The sequence below is a fragment of the Rhea pennata genome, chromosome 3, assembly GCF_028389875.1.
Source record: "Rhea pennata isolate bPtePen1 chromosome 3, bPtePen1.pri, whole genome shotgun sequence".
Classification (NCBI taxonomy): domain Eukaryota; kingdom Metazoa; phylum Chordata; class Aves; order Rheiformes; family Rheidae; genus Rhea; species Rhea pennata.
The window spans coordinates 129,823,591-129,841,701 of record NC_084665.1 but is presented as its reverse complement, the minus strand read 5'-3'; the positions used below and the strand labels follow the sequence as shown (position 1 = coordinate 129,841,701).

Sequence of the window (18,111 nt, the reverse complement as noted above, 5' to 3'; positions counted from 1 at the left end):
GGGGGGGCCACAGCGTTTGGGGACTGGCAAGAGTCGTGCACTGCCTCTTGGCAGCAGCGGCCGGTGCCCGGAGCTGGAACATCGTGCATGCAGCAGCAGCGCCGTGGGCTCGCGGTGCCCTCGCGCTATGAGTCACAGCTCCTTGGCGAGTGGTGCTTCCTCGCTGTTCCGGGCTGTCTGCAGAGCTTGGCCCTCGGCGCGTGAGGCAGGTTGACCTCTGTGCCCGCCCGTGCTGCTGGGGGCACGGTGCCACTGGGCCAGGCCGCACTGGCCCGGTGGGGAGAGGCGCTCGCCACAGCCGGGCCGTGGTGCCTGACCCACTGGGGCGCCGGTGTCCGAGGTCTGTCACCCCCCCCTCCGGGGCGGGATGGGGCAGGTGGGAGGAGAGGGGCTGAGACAAGGCAGGGAGTGGCGGGAGGGATGGGGCAGGCGGGACGTGGCGTGGCAGGAGGGGCGTGGCAGGGTGTGGCAGGGTGTGGCGGGGCGTGGCAGGGGGCGTGGCCTGGGGCCCGCGCGCACAGGGCCCTGCCCGGCCCCGCCGCCGCTTCAGCACCGCGGACAGCGGCACCGCGGGGGCGGGGGGGGGGTCGGGTCCGCGTGGAGACCCGGGGCGCACGGGGGGGGCTCGCGGCGACCCGGGGCCGGGGGGGATGTCGGGGGACGGGGCGCACCGGGGGCTGCCGCCCGGGGACTGGCGGTGATGCCGGGCGGTACCGGGCCGGACGGCGCCGGGTACCGGGCTGCAGCAGCACCGAGCCCGGGCCGTGTGCTGCCGCGCCGCCCAGCCAGCGGGCCGGCCAACTCTGTGCAGGGGGCCGGGGGGCGGGCCGCACCCCCAGGGGCTCGGGCCGGGGCTCCTGGAGGGTCCGCGCCCTCCAGGCGCGGCGGGAACAGCCACACGAGTGCGCCCGCCGGTGCCGGTGAGCGCAGGGCCGGTCCCGGGGCGCCGCCGTCCCGGGGCCCCTTCCGCTCCCCGCTCCCGCCGCCCGCGCGCCGGTGCCGTCCCGCCCCCGACCCCCGCCGGCCGGTGCGCGCCCGGCGCTGACGTCAGCCCGAGCTCCCGGCCCTATATAAACACCGGCAGCGCCGCCGGCTCAGCTCCCGCGGAACCGACCGCGCTCCGCTCCACCGCCAGCGCTGCGACACGGGACAGAGCACCGCGCACCGGGTACGGGACGGTGCACGGGGCCGGGGACGGTGCAACACGGGACTGGGGACGGCGCACTGGGTGCGGGACGGTGCAATGCGCTGGGCAAGTCACCGCGCATGGGGCAGTGGTCGGGGCAGGGGACCGTGCACGGGGCAGTGGTCGGTGCAATGCGTGGTGCAGGGGATGGTGCACGGGGCAGTCAGTGGTCGGTGCAGTGCGTGGGGCAGGGGCTGGTGCACGGGGCAGTCAGTGGTCGGTGCAGTACGTGGGGCAGGGGCTGGTGCACGGGGCAGTCAGTGGTCGGTGCAGTGCGTGGGGCAGGGGCTGGTGCACGGGGCAGGGGACGGTGCAGTGCGTGGGGCAGGGGCTGGTGCACGGGGCAGTCAGTGGTCGGTGCAATGCGTGGTGCAGGGGATGGTGCACGGGGCAGGGGACGGTGCAGTGCGTGGGGCAGGGGCTGGTGCACGGGGCAGTCAGTGGTCGGTGCAGTGCGTGGGGCAGGGGATGGTGCACGGGGCAGGGGACGGTGCAGTGCGTGGGGCAGGGGCTGGTGCACGGGGCAGTCAGTGGTCGGTGCAATGCGTGGTGCAGGGGATGGTGCACGGGGCAGGGGACGGTGCAGTACGTGGGGCAGGGGCTGGTGCACGGGGCAGTCAGTGGTCGGTGCAATGCGTGGTGCAGGGGATGGTGCACGGGGCAGGGGACGGTGCAGTGCGTGGGGCAGGGGCTGGTGCACGGGGCAGTCAGTGGTCGGTGCAATGCGTGGTGCAGGGGATGGTGCACGGGGCAGGGGACGGTGCAGTGCGTGGGGCAGGGGCTGGTGCACGGGGCAGTCAGTGGTCGGTGCAGTGCGTGGGGCAGGGGATGGTGCACGGGGCAGGGGACGGTGCAGTGCGTGGGGCAGGGGCTGGTGCACGGGGCAGTCAGTGGTCGGTGCAATGCGTGGTGCAGGGGATGGTGCACGGGGCAGGGGACGGTGCAGTACGTGGGGCAGGGGCTGGTGCACGGGGCAGTCAGTGGTCGGTGCAATGCGTGGGGCCGGGGACCGCGCACGGGGCAGTGGTCGGTGCAGTGCGCGGGGCCGGCGCACCAGGCACGGAATGGGGCCCCCGAGGCTCCCTGTCCCCTCTGGCTCCTGGGTGCGGGAGCTGTCCCGGGTCCCCGGACACGCCAAGCCCGCGGGTCCCCTGGTGCTCCCTATGCGCCCCGTGCTCCGCAGGTGCGAACGGAGCCCAGGATGCGGCGGGCGCTGCTCACCCTGCTGCTGCTGCTCGCCCCCCCACCGCCGCCCGCTGCTGCCCGCCCCGCGCGCCCCGACGGCGCCGTCCCGGGGGCGGCCGCGGGGGCCGAGGCCGAGGCGCGGGACCGCCCGGCCTGGCCGCCGCTGCCGCCGCCCCGGGAGCCGTGGCGGGCGCGGCGGGACGAGCCACCGCTCTCCATCGACCTCACCTTCCACCTCCTGCGGCACCTCCTGCTGCTCGCCCGCGCCCAGAGCCAGCGCGCCCGCGCCGACGACAACCGCCTCATCCTCGACGCCGTGGGGCGCTGAGGCCGCGCCGGGGCCGCGCTCCCTACGACCGCCGCATCCGCCTCGCCGCACCGGCGAACCCACCGGGTCCGGGACTGGGACCGGCACCGGGCTGCGCCCGCTGCAACCGCCCCCTCCCCCCCGACGCCGGGGCAGGCGGGCACGGTACCGGGCCCGGTATGGGCCCGCAGGCGCCGCCGGGCCGGCACCGGTTTTGTAATAAAACGTGGTGGAAACCCGAGGCGTGAGCGAGTGCGGGGCGGGGGTTGCGCAGCGCCGGGCAGCGGCTCGGCGGGGGGGGGACCTGGCTCGGCGGGGCCGGGCCGGGCCCACGGGCAGCGAGTGGGGCAGGAAGCTGCGGGGCCGGCAGCGCCGAGTACCCGGGTCTGGTGATGGGGCTGTGCGGCGCTCGGTGGGGAGGATCACCTTTCCCCCCCCCCCCCCCGCATGAAAGGAAGTAGCGGTGGCCGTGGTGGGGAGCAAAGCGGGCAGCGCGATGGGACCCAGCGGCTCCCCCAGGCCGACCAAGCAGGGCAAGGCCCCCCCCCCTCCCGGCGCCGTCAGCCGGGGCGCTGTCAGCCGACCCCCCCCCCCCCATGCAGTGACACCAGCACGATGTCCTGGAGCACCGGCAGCACGGTGGGACACCTCGCATGGCGGGAAACGACAGACCAACGCAGGCCTTTCAGGAGGGGAGTGTGGGCCAGTGCGGAAGCAATTCGGGATATGGGGCTGCTCTGCAGGCAATGGCTAGTGAGCCAGGATGGAGGGGAGGGCAGTGAGGGGGACACCGTGGGGGGGGGGCGTGTATTACAGACCCTGGACCCGGAGGAGGACATGGATGAAGCCTTCATGAAACAGGTGGAGGGAAGCTCAATATCCTTATGGGAGCCCCTGGTCCTCATGGGGACTTGAACCTCCATGGTATCAGCTAGAAAAGCAACATGGCAGGACACAAGCAGTCACAGAGGTTTCTGGAGGGTGTCAGGAATAACTTCTAGATGCAGGTACTGGATGGGTCAGTCATGGGAGACATCCAGCAAGGGCTGGTCACTGACAAGGACGCTCTGCCTGGGGGTGTCAGTGGCAGCCTCAGCTGCAGCAGCTATGAAATAGTGGTGTTCAGGATCCAGATGGGAGTGATGGAAATGCATAGCAAAATGCAAACTGGCATATTCAGGGAACTAGTGGGGGAACCTCTGAAGGGTGAAAGAAATCAAGGAAAGCTGACTGGTCTTTAAAAGAGCTGCACCCTGCAAGCATAAGAGTGGGCACAGGAGCACAGAGTGGCTGAGGGTGGAAGGGCCCTCTAGAGATCACCTGGTTCAACTCTCTGCTCAGAGCAGGGTCCAGCTACAGCAGGTTGCTCAGGGCCACTTCAGTCAGGTTTTGAGCCTCTTTAGGGATGGAGCCTCCACAATCTCTCTGGACAATCTGGCCAGTGTTTATGAACCCTCACAGTAAAGATTTTTTTTCTTCTATTTAAACAGAATTTCTTGTATTTCAGCTTGTGCCTATTGCCTCTTGTTTTTCACTAGGCACCATTGAGAAGCGTCTGGCCCTGTCTTCTCCCCTATCATCCCTCCCAGCCCCCCCCCCCCCCCGGCCTGGCTGTTTGGACACATTGATATGCCCCTGAGCCTTCTGCTGTCCAGGCTGGACAGCCCCAGCTCAGCCCCTCCTCGTAGGAGAGATGCTCTAGTCCCTCAGTTTTCTCCATGGCCCTTAGCTGCACTACCTCCAGCATGTCCATGTCTTTCCTGTACCGGGCAGCCCAGCGCTGCGCCCCGCGCTCCAGCCGTGGCCTCCCCAGGGCTGAGCGGAGGGACAGGATCACCTCCCTCGCCCTGCCGGCAACGCTCTGCCCCGCGCGGCCCTCTCGGTGCCCCCAACTCCTGGTCAGGAGCGGCGGTTCCTGGGCCGTCGCTGCCCGGAGGCTGGTGAGAAGTGGGGAACCGCAGGGCTCTCGGGGCAGCGGTCCTGGGCAGCGCTTTTGCCGATGACCTGGAGGCGGCGGCAGTGGAGAGCGCACTCGTCCAGTCTGGGGAAGACACCAAAATGGGAGGGGACTGGGCCAACACAGACCAGGCCACTGGCTGGAGAGCAGGGCTGCTGTCCTGTGAGCCCCTGGCAGACTGGAGGATCGGGCCAGCAGGAACCTCACTGGGACAGGCAGGAAATCCTGCCCCAGGAAGGACGAACCCCTGGCTGGGCTGGGGGGCTGGGGACGGACAGGGTGGGCAGCAGCACTGCTGGAAGGGGCCTGAGGGGGCTCAGCAGACACACGCTCAACGAGCACCATCAGCATGCCCTGGCCACCACTGTCCTGGACTACACAAGCAGGACCACAGCCAGGAGATGGAGGGAAGCGGTGAGCTCCCTTCACTCAGCACTCATTAGACCACAGCTAGACCCTACATCCCAACAACAAAATATGTGGACAAACTGGAGTGAGATCAGCTGAGGGCTACTGAGATAGAGGAGATATGTGTCATGCCATGTCCCATGTCAGGGAATGTGCTGTGCCATGTCCCGTATCTGGAGGCTGCGCTGTTGGACATGCTCGTGCAGAGGAAGATGCTGCCTCATCCCGTGGAAGGGGGTTAGCTGGGACACTCACAGTGCCACACCAAGGTGGGCTCAGCTGCAGCACTGCCGTCTCCTGCCCACCCCCAGCTCCAAGCAGGACCTGTTCTGGGAGGGCTGGAGCTGCTCAGGGTGCCCAGCCCTGTTGTGGGGCTGTTCTGCTCCTGGGAGAAGGAGCTTTCCCAAGTATCAAAGCGGGAAGAGGGCAGAGGTGCAGTGGCACCTGTTGTGCTGAAGGGAGCTCCTTTCTCAACTCCCAGTGTCTTTCCTCCACAGCAGGAGTCAACCAGATGCACCTGCTGCATTCTGGGCCACCCTCTGCCTTGCACAGCCTCTTACTTATCCACGTCTTAGAGGGCCGTGAGCTCACATTTTTTGCTAGGCATGCTCAAAGGGACCTTCCTGAAAGAGCTCCCAGTCCCCTCCCAGGATCCCCTAGGAATATACAGGATCCTTCCAGGGAAAATCAACCAGGCACTAGCCCACCTCTGTCCATCCTCTCCAGTTGCCTGGGGCAACTGTCAAGGTGCTGTGGACACCGGAGAGCGTTTTATGCCTCAAACACATAGACACGGGCTTCTAGACTTTGCTGCGGACACTAGGTCTGAGCCTCGTAAGGCTGGTGGTGTCCTGGGACCAGCTGTGCGCAGCTTGGGGGGGGGCTCTTTTTCAGCTACACAAGCAGATCCCCTCAAAGGGGAGGTTCCTCCACCCCAGCTTGTGCGTTGCCACTTGGCTGCCTTGCGTTTCCCTTGCAGAGGAGTTTGGCTCCGGCGTCCGCACCCCGAAGGCCGTGAAGGGCCCTGTCCTCCAGCCGTGCAAACGCACCCCCTCCCTCGAGCATCCCACGCTCCCGCCCCAGCTCGCTCCAGGGCCTCCGCGTCCAGCGTGGCGTGACACGTGGCACCCGCGGCACCGTGGCCGAGCCCCGGCTCTGCTCCCAGCCTGCTCAGAGCAGGGCCAGGCTCCCACCAACAGCTGCGGGCAGCAACCAACTCCCCTTCGCCCTGGCACCACCCCGGTACCCCGGCTCGCTCCGCGTCCGGCCTCAGCTCCCCGCCCACGGCCCCGCGGGGTGGCGGCACCTGGGACGGTCACCGGAGCAGGGGACGAGGCCGAGCCCCACGCGCTGCCTCCCGTGTCGGCCGTGACGCGTGCCCGCCGCGGCGCCCGGGCCGGGCGGCTGACGCAGCCGGAGCGCGGTGGTGACGGTGACGGCGGCGGTGGCGGCGGTGCAGCCCACGGGCCGTGCCCTGGCGCGGGCGCCTCTGGCTGCGCTCGGCAGCTCGTCACTGCCTGTTTGCTCAGCGCGCCCCGGGCACCGCGCCGCCGCCGCCACCGCCTGCTCGTGCTGGGGACACGCAAGTGGCACCGGGAGCGAAGCAGGGAGCACGGAGACAGTTTTCCTCTCGCATGGTTTAATGCCGGGCGGGAGCAGCTCTGCTCGGGAGCTGGGCAGGGGCGCCCGCCCCACGCGCCGGTGCCGCCAGTGCCCAGCACTCGCCGGCCGGGACGCCGCCACGGCACCGCTCAGTGCTGACCTGCACGGGAGAGCGGCCTCAGCCCCACCGCAGGGACGCCATCCCCAAGGCGCTCCCGCTGCCCCCCGGCGCCCCCGGGCCCGGCCCCATGGAGGGTCTCACCATGGGGAGTGCCGGCCGGCTTCTGCCATGAGCCCACATCTGCAGAGGGAAAGCGGAGAGAGCATGGAGACAGGGCTGCCCAGCCCCACGGCACAGCACTGCTGCGCTGCGCGTGTCCCCATGGCATGGCCCCCGCGGCACGGCTCCCTCCAGCACAGCATGGCCCCACAGCACAGCCCCTGGCATGGCCCCCTGGCACGGACCCCCTGGCCCAGCCCCACAGCACTGCACAGCCCCACGGCGCGGCCCCACGGCACAGCCGCAGACTCACCGTCGGTGTCGGGCACCTCCAGTCCCTCTAGCGACTCCTCGTCCCCGGCGGCCTCGCTGCCCTCGGCCGGGCCCTCGGGCTCCTCCGCACCCAGTGGCTCTGCGGGGGGCATCACGGGGGCCACGTGTCCCCTCCGTGCCCCCCGTGCCCCCCCATGCCCTCCATCCCCCCCGTCCCCCAGGTCCCCCCGCCGCCCGTCCCCTGGTGTTCCCCCGTCCCCCCGTGTCCCCCCGCATCCCCCCGTGTCGGCACCGGAGCAGAAGTCGATGGCGCGCAGCGCCTCGGCGGCGCCGTCCACGGGCACGCGCAGGTGCTCCAGGCTCTCGTAGCCAGGCTCCGGGCGGCTGCTCAGCGACACCTTGGACATGTCCGTGATCCTGGGGCAGGGGCACCCGTGGGGCCAACACCGCCGCGCAGGCCCCCGCTCCAGCACCAGCCCAGCCCCACAGCCCTGGCACAGCCCCACCAACCCCCCGGCCTCAGCACCTGACACAGCCCCATAGACCCGGTCCAGCCCCTTGGACCCAGCCTGACCCATAGACCGGCCCAGACCCATAGACCTGGCCCAGCCCCACAGACACAGCCCAGCCCCATAGACCCAGACCCATAGACCCAGCCCAGACCCTTGGACCTGGTCCAAACCCATAGACCAGGCCCAGTCCCACAGACACAACCCAGACCCCTAGACCCAGCCCAGACCCATAGACCCAGCCCAGACCCTTGGACCTGGCCCAGCCCCACAGCCACAACCCAGACCCATCGACCCAGCCCAGCCCCATATACCTAGCCTAGCCCCACAATTTCAGCCTGGCCCCATGATCCCAGCCCGACCCCACTGATCTGGCCCAGCCCCACAGACCCAGCCCAGCCCATGGACCCAACCCAGCCCCATATACCTAGCCCTGTCCCATGGCCCCAGCCTAGCCCCACAACCTAGCCCAACCCTATGGTTCTAGCCCCACTGATCAGACCCATCCCCACTGACCTGACCCATCCCCACTGACCCTGGCCAGGTCCATGGACCCTGCCCATCCCCACAAACCTGCCCAAGCCCCAAGGACTTGCCCCAGCCCCACGGACATGGCCCAGCCCCACGGACCCCTTCCCTGTGCCCAGCTGTGGCACAACTCACTTTTTAAGGAGTTCCTTGGAGTGCTGGGGGGAGGGAGGGAAGCAGGGCTCAATCAGTGGGGCCAGGGACCCCTGGGCACTTGATGACTGATCACCACCAACAGTCCCCCAAGAGCCCTGGGACAGCCCCACACCCCTCCCAAGAGAGACTCTCCCCTCCCCACCAGCACAGCCATGGGGCAGCCCCACACCCCTGACAGACCTGCAGGTACACAGCCATCTGGGGCTCCTCCATGGCCTGGATGGCTGACTCCACCAGCTTGGAGGAGGCCTCCAGGTGGTCGCCGTACTGGCGGATGAGGCCGCGCACACGCTGCTCCTTGGCCGCCTGCTCCCGCGTGATGCTCTCCAGCAGCTCCTTCTTCCGCTCCTCCAGGATGCTGCACAGTGCGTCGAAGCGCAGCCCCAGCTGCTGCTTCTGCCGCCGGCCGTTCTCCTGCCAGAGTGCCACAGTCAGGGGCTCCCCACGGCGCCCCAGGGTCCCACCACATCCCGGGCTCCACCAGCCCCTCTGCCTTGGGGTTTCTGGGGTGACTTTTAGGCGCTGCTGTTTCAGAGGCCACTCCCAGCCCTTGAGACCATGTGTGCTGCTCCAGGGCCATGTGGAGCTGGGGAAACCTGAGCCCAGCAGTGGCTGGGGTCGGTGGGACGGGGTGTAAGGAATCCTCAGGGCTCCTGGCGCTGAACGCTGCTCCGCGAGCAGCAGAGGTCGGCACGCAGGCGCGCGGGCTGGGAGCCACCCGGCTGCGATGCGGAGCTTGTGCACCAGCACTGGCACATCGCCACCCCGGGCATGGGGCTGCTGAGCCCCGAGGGGCCACGCTGCGCCCTGGCACCCACCTCGATGGTCCTGCAGATCTCCTCCATCTGGGTGATGATGGCCTGGATGCGGTCGTTCCCCGCCACCAGCATGGCGATGCCGTCGCTGAGCTCACTCTGGGACCAGACAGGGGTGAGGGCCGGCAGGGTGGGCAGCCCCCGTCCCTGTGCCAGCCCCCCAGGGCCACCCACCTTCTGGCGCTGGTAGACAGCGGGCAGCGGGGCCACCTCGCAGTCCTTGTGTGCCCCGAAGACCTTGCAGAGGGAGCAGGTGGGCACCTCGCAGCGCAGGCAGTAGATGTTGATCCGCTCGTCCTCGTGCTCCTCGCACATGAGGTGCTGCTCCGCCTTGGCGTGCAGCGGCCTGCGGGGACGGGCGCCGGTGACACCACACGCCTGGCACCCCAGGACCCCCGGGCGTTGCGCATGCAGCCCCAGAGCCCACTGGCCCCCCGCCCATGGGGGGGGCCTGATGCCCTCATCGCATGGGGGCTCCCACCACCAGCCCTGAGCCCCATGTGCTCCCCCGGATCCAGGGGGCTCCGTCCGTCCGCAGGCTCCCCCGGTTCTCCCGGTGGATTCCCCCGCCCCCCGTGGGCTCCCCCCGCACCCGCCCCGCGCCCACCGCACCTGGCCGACTCCTGCTTGTAGATGTCGATGATGTTCTCCACGAGCAGGTTGCGCTGCAGCCCGTACACCCCGTGCCGGTCCAGCACCACCTCGTGGCGGCACGACGGGCACCGGAACCGGCCCCCCGACGGCACCGCGCTGGAGCCCCGCGACTGCCACAGCGGGTTGGACGCCTGGGGCGAGGGGGGTCAGAGCGGGCGGCACCGGGCAGCACCACGGCACCGGGCAGCACCACGGCACCGGGCAGTCCCCGGGCACCGGGCGGCACCACGGCACCGGGCGGCACCTCGGCACCGGGCAGTCCCCGGGCACCGGGCGGCACCACGGCACCGGGCAGTCCCCGGGCACCGGGCGGCCCCCGGACACCGGGCGGCCCCCGGACACCGGGCGGCACCACGGCACCGGGCACACCCCGGGACGCCGGGCAGCCCCTCTCCCCTGGCCGCCCCCGCCCCCTCAGGCCGTGCCAGCCCCGCCGCCCGGGCCGGGAGCCAGACCCGGAGCCCGGCCCCGCCGCGCCCGATCCCGGGGGAACCCCGGGCCGCTCGATCCCGGTACCGGCACCGAACCGCCGCAGCCCCGCCGCACCCGACGGACCCGGCTCGGACCCCCACATCGAGGCGCCCCAGCCGGGCCGGGAGCGAACAACAGCGGCCCGGGTGCGCCGCGGCCCTGCCGGTGCGCGGCCCCGAACCCGCGGCGCTGCCGGCAGCGGGCGAGCGGCTGAGCCCGGCGGGCCCCGGCGGCTCCGACTCCCTCCCGGCGGCTCTGGGCCGCGTTGCCCCCGGCCCGGCGGGTCGAGCCAGCCCCCCGGCCGCCCCGCACCTGGAAGACGTCGTTGGCGCACTTTCGGCAGAGGTTGTGCTGGCAGGGCAGGATCACCACGGGCTTGGTGAACATCTCCAGGCAGATGGGGCAGATGAGCTGCTTCTCCAGGCTCTCCATGCTCCGCGCCTCCGCCAGCAGCGGCTTCAGCCCCACCGCGAAGTTCATGGCCGCGGTGCCCGCCTCGGCCCGGCCCGCTCCGTGCACACCCGGCCGCGCTCCGCTCCGGGTCCCGCTCCGCTCCCGGCCCCGGCGCCGCCGCTGCGCCCGCGCTAATTTTAGCCGCCCGGGGCGGCGCGGGTGCCGCAGCTGTCGGCGGCGTCGGGTGACACTGAGTCAGAGCGGTGCCGCCCCCGGCACCGCCCGCACCGGCCCGGCAGCGGCTGCGGCCCGGGCCCGGGGGGATCCCCACGGGGCCGGGCCCACGGCAGGGCGCTGGCGGTAGGCCAGACCCGGCACCGGGGCTGCGCCAGCCCTGGGATCCCATGCGCCAGCCCCGTCTGCACCGGGGCTGGGTGTGAGATGCAGTTATGGGGGATCCTCTCGCACCCCTCCTGGGAAACCTGCAACCTCGGTCACCTCTCTGAAACGCCTGTCCACCAACGCATGCAGCATGGGGAATAAATGGGGGAACTGGAGATCCGTGTGTGGTGGCAGGGCCATGATCTCCTTGCAACTGCTGGGCCATGGTGGATAGCTCCCATGACTGGAATGCTGTCATGGATGGATATATGCTTTTTAGGAGAGACAGGCCAGGAAGGCGAGGTGGTGGAGTTGCTCTCTATGTGAGAGAGCAACTGGAATGCATCAAGCTCTGCCTAGGCAGGGAGGAGGAGGAGGCAGTTGAGAGCTTATGGGTAAAGATCAAAGGGCAGGCTAGCATGGGGGACACTGTTGTGGGTGTCTACTACAGGCCACCTGACCAGGAAGAGAAAGTTGATGAGGCCTTCTATAGACAGCTGGAGGTAGCCTTATCATCACAGGCCCTGGTTCTCATGGGGGATTTCAGCCACCCTGACATTTGCTGGAGGGACTACACAGCAAGGCACAAACAGTCCAGGAGGCTCCTACAATGCATTGATGACAACTTCTTCTCACAAATGGTGGAGGAGCCTACGAGAGGCGTGCTGCTGAACCTTTTACCAGCCAAGAAAGAAGGACTGGTTAGAGACGTGAAGATTGAGGCAGCCTTGGTTGCAGTGACCAAAGGATGTGGTGGAGTTCAGGATCATGTGTAGAGGAAGCAAGGCAATAAGTAGGATGACAACCCTGGACTTCAGGAGAGCGGACTTCAGCCTCTTCAGGGTCTTACTAGGACCTGGATAACAGGGTAGGTCCTGGGGGGGAGGTGGGTTCCAAGAGAGCTGGTTAATTATCAACTATCACTTCCTCCAAGCTCATGAGTGGAGCATGCCTATGAGTAAGAAGTCCAGCAAAGAGGGCAGGAGACCTGCCTGAATGAGCAAGGAGCTCCTGGGAAAACTCAAACAGACTAAGGAAGCAAACAGAACATGGAAGAGGGGACAGGCCACTTGAGAGGAATATAGGAGTCAGAGCATGCAGGGATTGAGAGGAGGAAGGCTAAGGCCCACATGGAATTAAATCTGGCAGGGGATGTCCAGGACAATAAGAGAGGCTTCTTCAAAGACATCAGTAGCAAAAAGGAGGCTGGGGAAAATATGGGCCTGCTGCTGAATGGGGTGGGTGCCCTGGTGATGAAGGGTACAGAGAAGGCAGAGTTACTGAATGCCTTCTTTGCTTCAGTCTTTACTGCTAAGGGCAGCCCCCATGAATCCTGGAACCTGGACATGAGGGAGAAAGTCTAGAGAAGGGAAGACTTTCCCTTGGTCATAGAGGATTGGGTTAGAAAGTTAGAAATCATTTATGCAAACCTGACACCCACAAATCCATGAGCCCTGAAGGAATGCACCTGCGGGTAGTAAAGGAGCTGGTGGATGTTGTTGCCAGGCTGCTCTCCATCATCTTGGAAAGGTCCTGGAAAACTGGAGAGGTGCCTGAGGACTGGAAGAAAGCCAGTGTCACTCAGTCTTCAAGAAGGGCAAGAAGGAGGACCCAGGGAACTATAGGCCAGTCAGCCTCACCTCCATCCCTGGAAAGGTGATGGAACAGCTCATCCTGGATGTCATCTCCAAGCATGTGGAGGAAAAGAAGGTGATCAGTAGTCATTATGGATTCATCAAGAGGAAATGATGCTTAGCCAATCTGATAGCCTTCTATGATGGAATCACTGGCTGGATAGATGAGGGGAGAGCAGTGGATGTTGTGTACCTTGACTTCAGCAAGGCTTTGGACACACTCTCCCATAACATCCTCCTAGAGAAGCTCTGGAAGTGGGGGTTGGACGAGTGCACAGTGAGGTGGCTTGAGAAGTGTCTGAAAGGCAGAGCTCAGAGGGTCGTCATCAGTGGTGTGGAGTCCAGTTGGAGGCCTGTGGCTAGTGGCGTCCCCCAGGGCTCAGGACTGGGTCCCATCCTGTTCAACTTCTTCATCCACGACCTGGATGAGGGGACGGAGTGCCTCCTCAGCAAGTCTGCCAATGATACCAAGCTGGGAGGAGCAGCCGGCACACCTGAGGGCTCTGCTGCCATTCAGAGAGATCTGGACAGGCTGGAGAGTTGGACAGAGAGGAACTTCCTGAGGTTCAACAAGGGCTAGTGCAGAGTCCTGCACCTAGGGAAAAATAACTGTAGGCACCAGGACAAGCTGGGGGCTGACCTGCTGGAGAGCAGCTCTGCAGAGAAGGACCTGGGAGTGCTGGTGGATGACAAGTTGACCATGAGCCAGCAATGTGCCCTTGTGGCCAAGAAGGCCAATGGTCTGCTGGGGTGCATTGGGAAGAGTGTTGCCCAGCAGGTCGAGAGAGGTGATGCTGCCCCTCTCTTCAGCCCTGGTGAGGCCTCATCTCGAGTCCTGTGTCCAGTTCTGGGCTCCTCAGTCCAAGAGAGACATGGAGCTACTGGAGAGAGTCCAACGTAGGGCTATGAAGATGATCAGAGGGCTGGAGCACCTGCCCTATGAGGAACGGCTGTGAGAGCTGGGCCTCTTCAGCCTGGGGAAGAGCAGACTGAGGGGGGATCTGATCAATGTGTACAAGTACCTGAAGGGAGGGTGTCAGGGGGACGGGGACAAACTCTTTTCAGTTGTCCTGTGTGACAGGACAAGAGGCAATGGGCAGAAGTTGAAGCACAGAAAGTTCTGCCTGACCGTGAGGGGGAATTTCTTCCCTGTGAGAGTGACGGAGCTCTGGACCAGGTTGCCCCGAGAGGTTGTGGAGTCTCCTTCTCTGGAGATCTTCAAGGCCCGCCTGGACACGATCCTGTCTAACATGTTCTAGGTGACCCTGCTTGAGCAGAGGGGTGGGACTGGATGGTCTCCAGAGGTCCCTTCCAACCTCAACCGTTCTGTGATTCTGTGCTCCCAGTCCCAGGGATCCTGTATCCTGCACCCTGTCAACACCTGGGCTGCTCCCAGTCCCGGGCAACCCCCTCGCTGCCCTTCATCTCTTTGTCAGCTCTGGATCCAGGCCAGCTGTGGGGGTACAGCCCCCATGGCGCCAGTAGCAGCCCTCGGCCCAACGGCAAAGACAGCGCTATCCCAGCAAGTCCCCTCCCCTTGCCAGCCCCACGCTCCTGGCGCGGCACACCAGGGCGCCATTCCCAGGCACCATTCCTGGGCACATGGGGCTGCCCCTCTCCCAGCCAGCCCCGAGCGCACAGCCCAGGCACCCTCAGCGTGGCAGGGCTCCCCACAGCCCCTGCAAAGGGGCGAAGACGGGGCCAGGGCCCCCACCCAGGCTGCAGCAGCAGGGTGGGGAGGGCTGCGTGGGGCCAGCTGGGGCCCCACACGGCTCCGGCCGGGCTGGCGCGGGGTCAGCAGGGCTCAGCCGCGAGCCAGCCCAGGAGGAACAAAGCTGCCCAGCTGCCAGGTTCTCGCCCGGCGGGTACATGCCCTTCCCGGGAGATAACAGAGCTGGGAGCGGGCTCGGGTCCCGTGAACACTGGCCAGAGTCCGCCCCAGCAGACAGCGGCATGGAAGGATGCCCGGGAACGCCGGTGCCAGGGACTGCCCCGTCCCGTGCCGCTCGCCCTGACGCTCTGGCTATATTTAGTGGGTGAGGCAGCAAAGCAGCCGCAGGCCGGGAGACAACAGCCGGGGCTCGGGGCAGCCCGCTTGCCCCTTCCCCAGCCTGGCACAGGGCAGGGACCGTCTGGGGCACGCACATGGAGCCACGAGCTGGCACACGCGGTGGAAACGGGCCCGGGGGGGGCTGAGCGCTGCTCCCGGGAGGCGCGGAGCGGGGCTGGCCCCAGCGGCGGGCCGCGGGCGCTGCACACTGCGGCGGCATGCCAGCCCGGCACCCCACGCAGCAGCGCGGGGGACATGTCCCGTCCCCACGGGGCTGTGGGGTCACGGCTCCTGCCACCACCCCAGGCAGGACGGGGAAGAGGGCGGCCACAACCCAGCACACCGGCAGCAGGAGGAACCGGGATGGCCCCTCACACAGGTGCCTCCGTGACAGCGCTGCTGGAGCTCTGGGAGAGCCCACGCCAGCCCCGTGGGACCCAGGGCCCCTGCTGGGCTCCGGCTGCCTGGGCACTGTGCAGCCCAGCCCAGCCCGGGCAGCAGGCGCGGGGAAAGGCCTGGGCCAGCAGCGCCCGGAGGGCACGGAGCTGTCTCAGGAAGGTGACAGAACGACATTCATGTCTGCCAGAAAACACCCCCTCCAGCAGCACTCAGGCTGCAACCCACCAGCTCAGTGCCCCTTCCTCAGCCCACCGCCCCCCAGCCTATGGTCACCGCCTCAGCCAGCACAGGGCAGAGATGGGCACGGGCACATCCCATCAGGCCACACCTGCCTGAGAGTTCAGGCAGCTCCTGCCAGCGTAGAGACCACGCACAAACACGTTCCCCTCCCATCATCCTTTAATGGTGCCATAAAACCTCTACAAACCCAAGGAAAGTGCCTGTGCCCGGGCCCAGCCCTGCAGGGAGCCTGCCAGCAACAGGCAGAGCGGGGTGCAGGCGGTGCCCCGGCACCTCGGGGCACGGAGGAAGGAGGTACAGACGGCTGCGCACCGGCCCCGCGAGCAGCATTTGGCACCCAGCACCCACACAGAGGGTCCCCATACGGGCAGGCAGCGGGCTCAGCCCAGCCCCAGGGATTACAGTGCTAATGGTCTCTAGTACCCTCGGCTGCGCCCCACAGGCTGCGGAGCCTGGGCCAGGCAGCCCCTGCGCGCTGCCGGCAGGCTGCTGGGCCCCAAGGAGGGCACCTGGCTCCAGCCACAAACAGCGGCCCCCAGCCAAGCCAGAGCCAGCAGGGCAACAAGGGGCCAGGGTGCATGCAGGCCAGGGGCGCCGGGCGCTGCTGGTGAGTGGCTGGGCTGTGCACAGGGCTAGAGTGCTGTGCCAGCAGCTGGTCCCAGTGGGGAGCCAGTCCCGGCCTCTCCGGTCATAGTCCAGTTCACAGTGGGTTCAGTCTGCCTTCAGCGGGGCCTCACCTGAGAGCTAGCGCCCACGGCTGGGCTGGGATGCAGCTGCAGAAGAGGCACCGCGGATGGGGCACAGCAGCAAGGGGCTCCAGGCCCCCTCTGTCGCCAGTGCTAGGATACAGGGGGTATCTCTGTGGAGCTTGAACAGGGGCAAAGGAGCCTCTGCACTGATGCTGGCCAATTTAACCTGAGATTCTAGCCACAGTGAGGCCGGACAGCCACCCTGGGTGGCACAATAGGGGTCCTGGAAAGTGAGTCCCCAAGGGGGATCCCTGCCCAGAGTCCTGGGGCTGTTGGCGGGCTGATGCCAGCCTCATGCATTCGTCTTGGTGCTGACGCCTGGCGATGGCTCTGCTCCAGCGGGTGGGGGCTGGGCCACAATAGGTATCTGCATATCTGGAAAACAAGAGCTGCAGATCAGTGGCTGAACCCCACACTGCGGGGCCAGGAACCAGCTGTTTGGGACACCCCAACACCCTTGTTCACCCACCCACAAACCGAAGTTCTCCATCCCATCTGACAAGGGCCCACACCTCCAGCCAGCACACAGCCATTCCAGCAGTCCCTCTGCCCCAGGGAAACCTGCAGAGATGACGCAGGAGCAGTCCAAATCCCAGAGTATCTCAGGCTGTAGATCACAGCATGACCAGGGCCTGCCAGCACTGGGGATGGACCAGCCTAGATCATGGTTGCTCTTGCACTCCTTCCCCAGGAGAGTGCAAGCCCAGGTGTCTCTAGACCCCAGAGCTCTGCAGGGCCTTCAGGAAGACCTCTCCCAGTGGGAGCGGAGATAGGACACGATACTCTGCACAGCCTGCGCAGGGGCTCCCTCTGCCAGCTGTCAACAGCCAAGGCTCGCACTAGAAACACCAACAGTTGGCTCTTAAGCAACAGACGCTATGAAGTCTGATCCTGCTGCCTAATGAGTGCCCTGTCCCCCCAAAATGAGACGAGATCCCCCCAGAAACCCCATGCAGCAGAAGAGAGCCAGGTGCTCGTGGACACGGGAGCTGGACACACAAAGGGGGGCAGAGACTGCCTAACTCACCGTTGTCCTCTGCGCGTATCTGCGCCTCCAGGTCCTCGGGATCAACGTACTTGTAGGACTCGTCCTCCTCGGGCGGCCGGCACTTGCCGCAGCAGAAGCAGCAGCAGCAGCAGCAGCAGCAGCAGGTGATGATGCCGCAGCACAGCCCCAGGGCCTGCGCGGGGGGAGGCGCGCCATCAGGCTCCGGGGCCCGCGGCGGCCCGGCCCGCGGCAGCCCCGCCGCGGCGGCGGGGCAGGGCTCACCTTGAACCACCACTTGGACATGAGGAAGTAGTACTTGACGCTGTCCTCGCCGAACTGCTCGGCCACGTAGAGCCCCATGGAGCCGTACTCGGCGTAGAGGCGCCGCTTGCCCTCGTCGCTCAGCGTGGCGTGGGCGCTGTTGATCTCCTTGAAGCGCTCGGCCGCCGCCGGGTCCTCGGGGTTCTTGTCCGGGTGGTACCTGAGCGCCAGCTTCCTGCGGGCGGCAGGGCTGGCTCGGCTCGGCCCGGCGCGGCGCGGCGCCCCCCGCCCGCCCCGCCCTGGCCCGGCCCGGCCCGGCCCGGCCCGCCGCCCCGCCGTACCGGTAGGCCTTCTTGATCTCCTCGGGGGAGGCGCCCTTCTCCAGGCCCAGCACATGGTAGAGGCTCTCCCCGGCCCGCGACAGCTTCCGCTGCGGCCGGCCGGGCTCCGCCATCCTGCCCGCGGCGACGAGCACCGGCGGCGCGTCACGGCCCGGCCCGGCCCGGCTCGGCGCCGCTTCCGCACGGCGGCCCCGGCGCCGCCTCTGCGCCTGCGCGCGCCGCCGCGCCCCGCCCGGGCGCGCCGGCGGTGGCGTCACAGCCGGGCCCCGCCCCCGCCGGCCCCGCCCCCGCAGGCCCCGCCCCCAGCAGGACTCGGCGCTCGGCGCTGCTCCTTTATTGCCGTCGAGACGCGGCCGCCGCGTACAGAACCGAGCGCCGCGGCCCGGCCCGGCCCGGCCCGGCCC

The 18,111-nt window shown here is 67.5% G+C and overlaps 2 protein-coding genes across 5 annotated transcripts; both read right to left on the bottom strand.

The window, feature by feature from the left end:
- Positions 1-6,665: 6,665 nt before the first annotated feature.
- TRIM54 (tripartite motif containing 54) lies at positions 6,666-10,864 on the bottom strand. Of its 4 annotated transcripts, none has more exons than XM_062571276.1 (9): positions 10,584-10,864; positions 9,759-9,931; positions 9,150-9,492; positions 8,512-8,745; positions 8,311-8,333; positions 7,431-7,555; positions 7,179-7,277; positions 6,908-6,946; positions 6,666-6,805 (listed from the first exon to the last, which is right to left on the bottom strand). In XM_062571276.1, exons 1-9 carry the CDS (start codon positions 10,749-10,751, stop codon positions 6,795-6,797), a joined length of 1,215 nt encoding a protein of 404 aa, XP_062427260.1. In that variant the 5' UTR covers positions 10,752-10,864; the 3' UTR covers positions 6,666-6,794. The 4 variants fall into 4 exon arrangements, with proteins under 4 accessions (XP_062427260.1, XP_062427259.1, XP_062427258.1 ...); XM_062571275.1 differs by having other exon boundaries at positions 6,666-6,946; positions 9,150-9,245; positions 9,321-9,492; positions 10,584-10,862; XM_062571274.1 differs by having other exon boundaries at positions 6,666-6,946.
- A 4,645-nt stretch (positions 10,865-15,509) lies between these two features.
- DNAJC5G (DnaJ heat shock protein family (Hsp40) member C5 gamma) lies at positions 15,510-17,894 on the bottom strand. Its single transcript, XM_062571273.1, has 4 exons — positions 17,708-17,894; positions 17,388-17,601; positions 17,145-17,298; positions 15,510-16,492 (listed from the first exon to the last, which is right to left on the bottom strand). The coding sequence occupies exons 1-4, from the start codon at positions 17,818-17,820 to the stop codon at positions 16,410-16,412; spliced, it is 564 nt and encodes a 187-aa protein (XP_062427257.1). The 5' UTR covers positions 17,821-17,894; the 3' UTR covers positions 15,510-16,409.
- Between the last annotated feature and the right edge of the window lie 217 nt (positions 17,895-18,111).

Bases quoted from the DNA above. Each gene is read 5' to 3' on its own strand.
- TRIM54 (XM_062571274.1), bottom strand. From the start codon at position 10,751: ATGAACTTCGCGGTGGGGCTGAAGCCGCTGCTGGCGGAGGCGCGGAGC. The intron at 8,334-8,511 runs GTCTGTCAGGGG...CCCTCCCCCCAG, and splicing joins AGATGGCTGTGTACCTGCAG to CACTCCAAGGAACTCCTTAA. The intron at 6,947-7,178 runs GTGAGTCTGCGG...TTCCCTCTGCAG, and splicing joins GGAGGTGCCCGACACCGACG to ATGTGGGCTCATGGCAGAAG.
- DNAJC5G (XM_062571273.1), bottom strand. From the start codon at position 17,820: ATGGCGGAGCCCGGCCGGCCGCAGCGGAAGCTGTCGCGGGCCGGGGAG. The intron at 17,299-17,387 runs GTGAGCCCTGCC...CCCCCCGCGCAG, and splicing joins TGTCCAAGTGGTGGTTCAAG to GCCCTGGGGCTGTGCTGCGG. The intron at 16,493-17,144 runs GTGAGTTAGGCA...CTTGTTTTCCAG, and splicing joins GATACGCGCAGAGGACAACG to ATATGCAGATACCTATTGTG.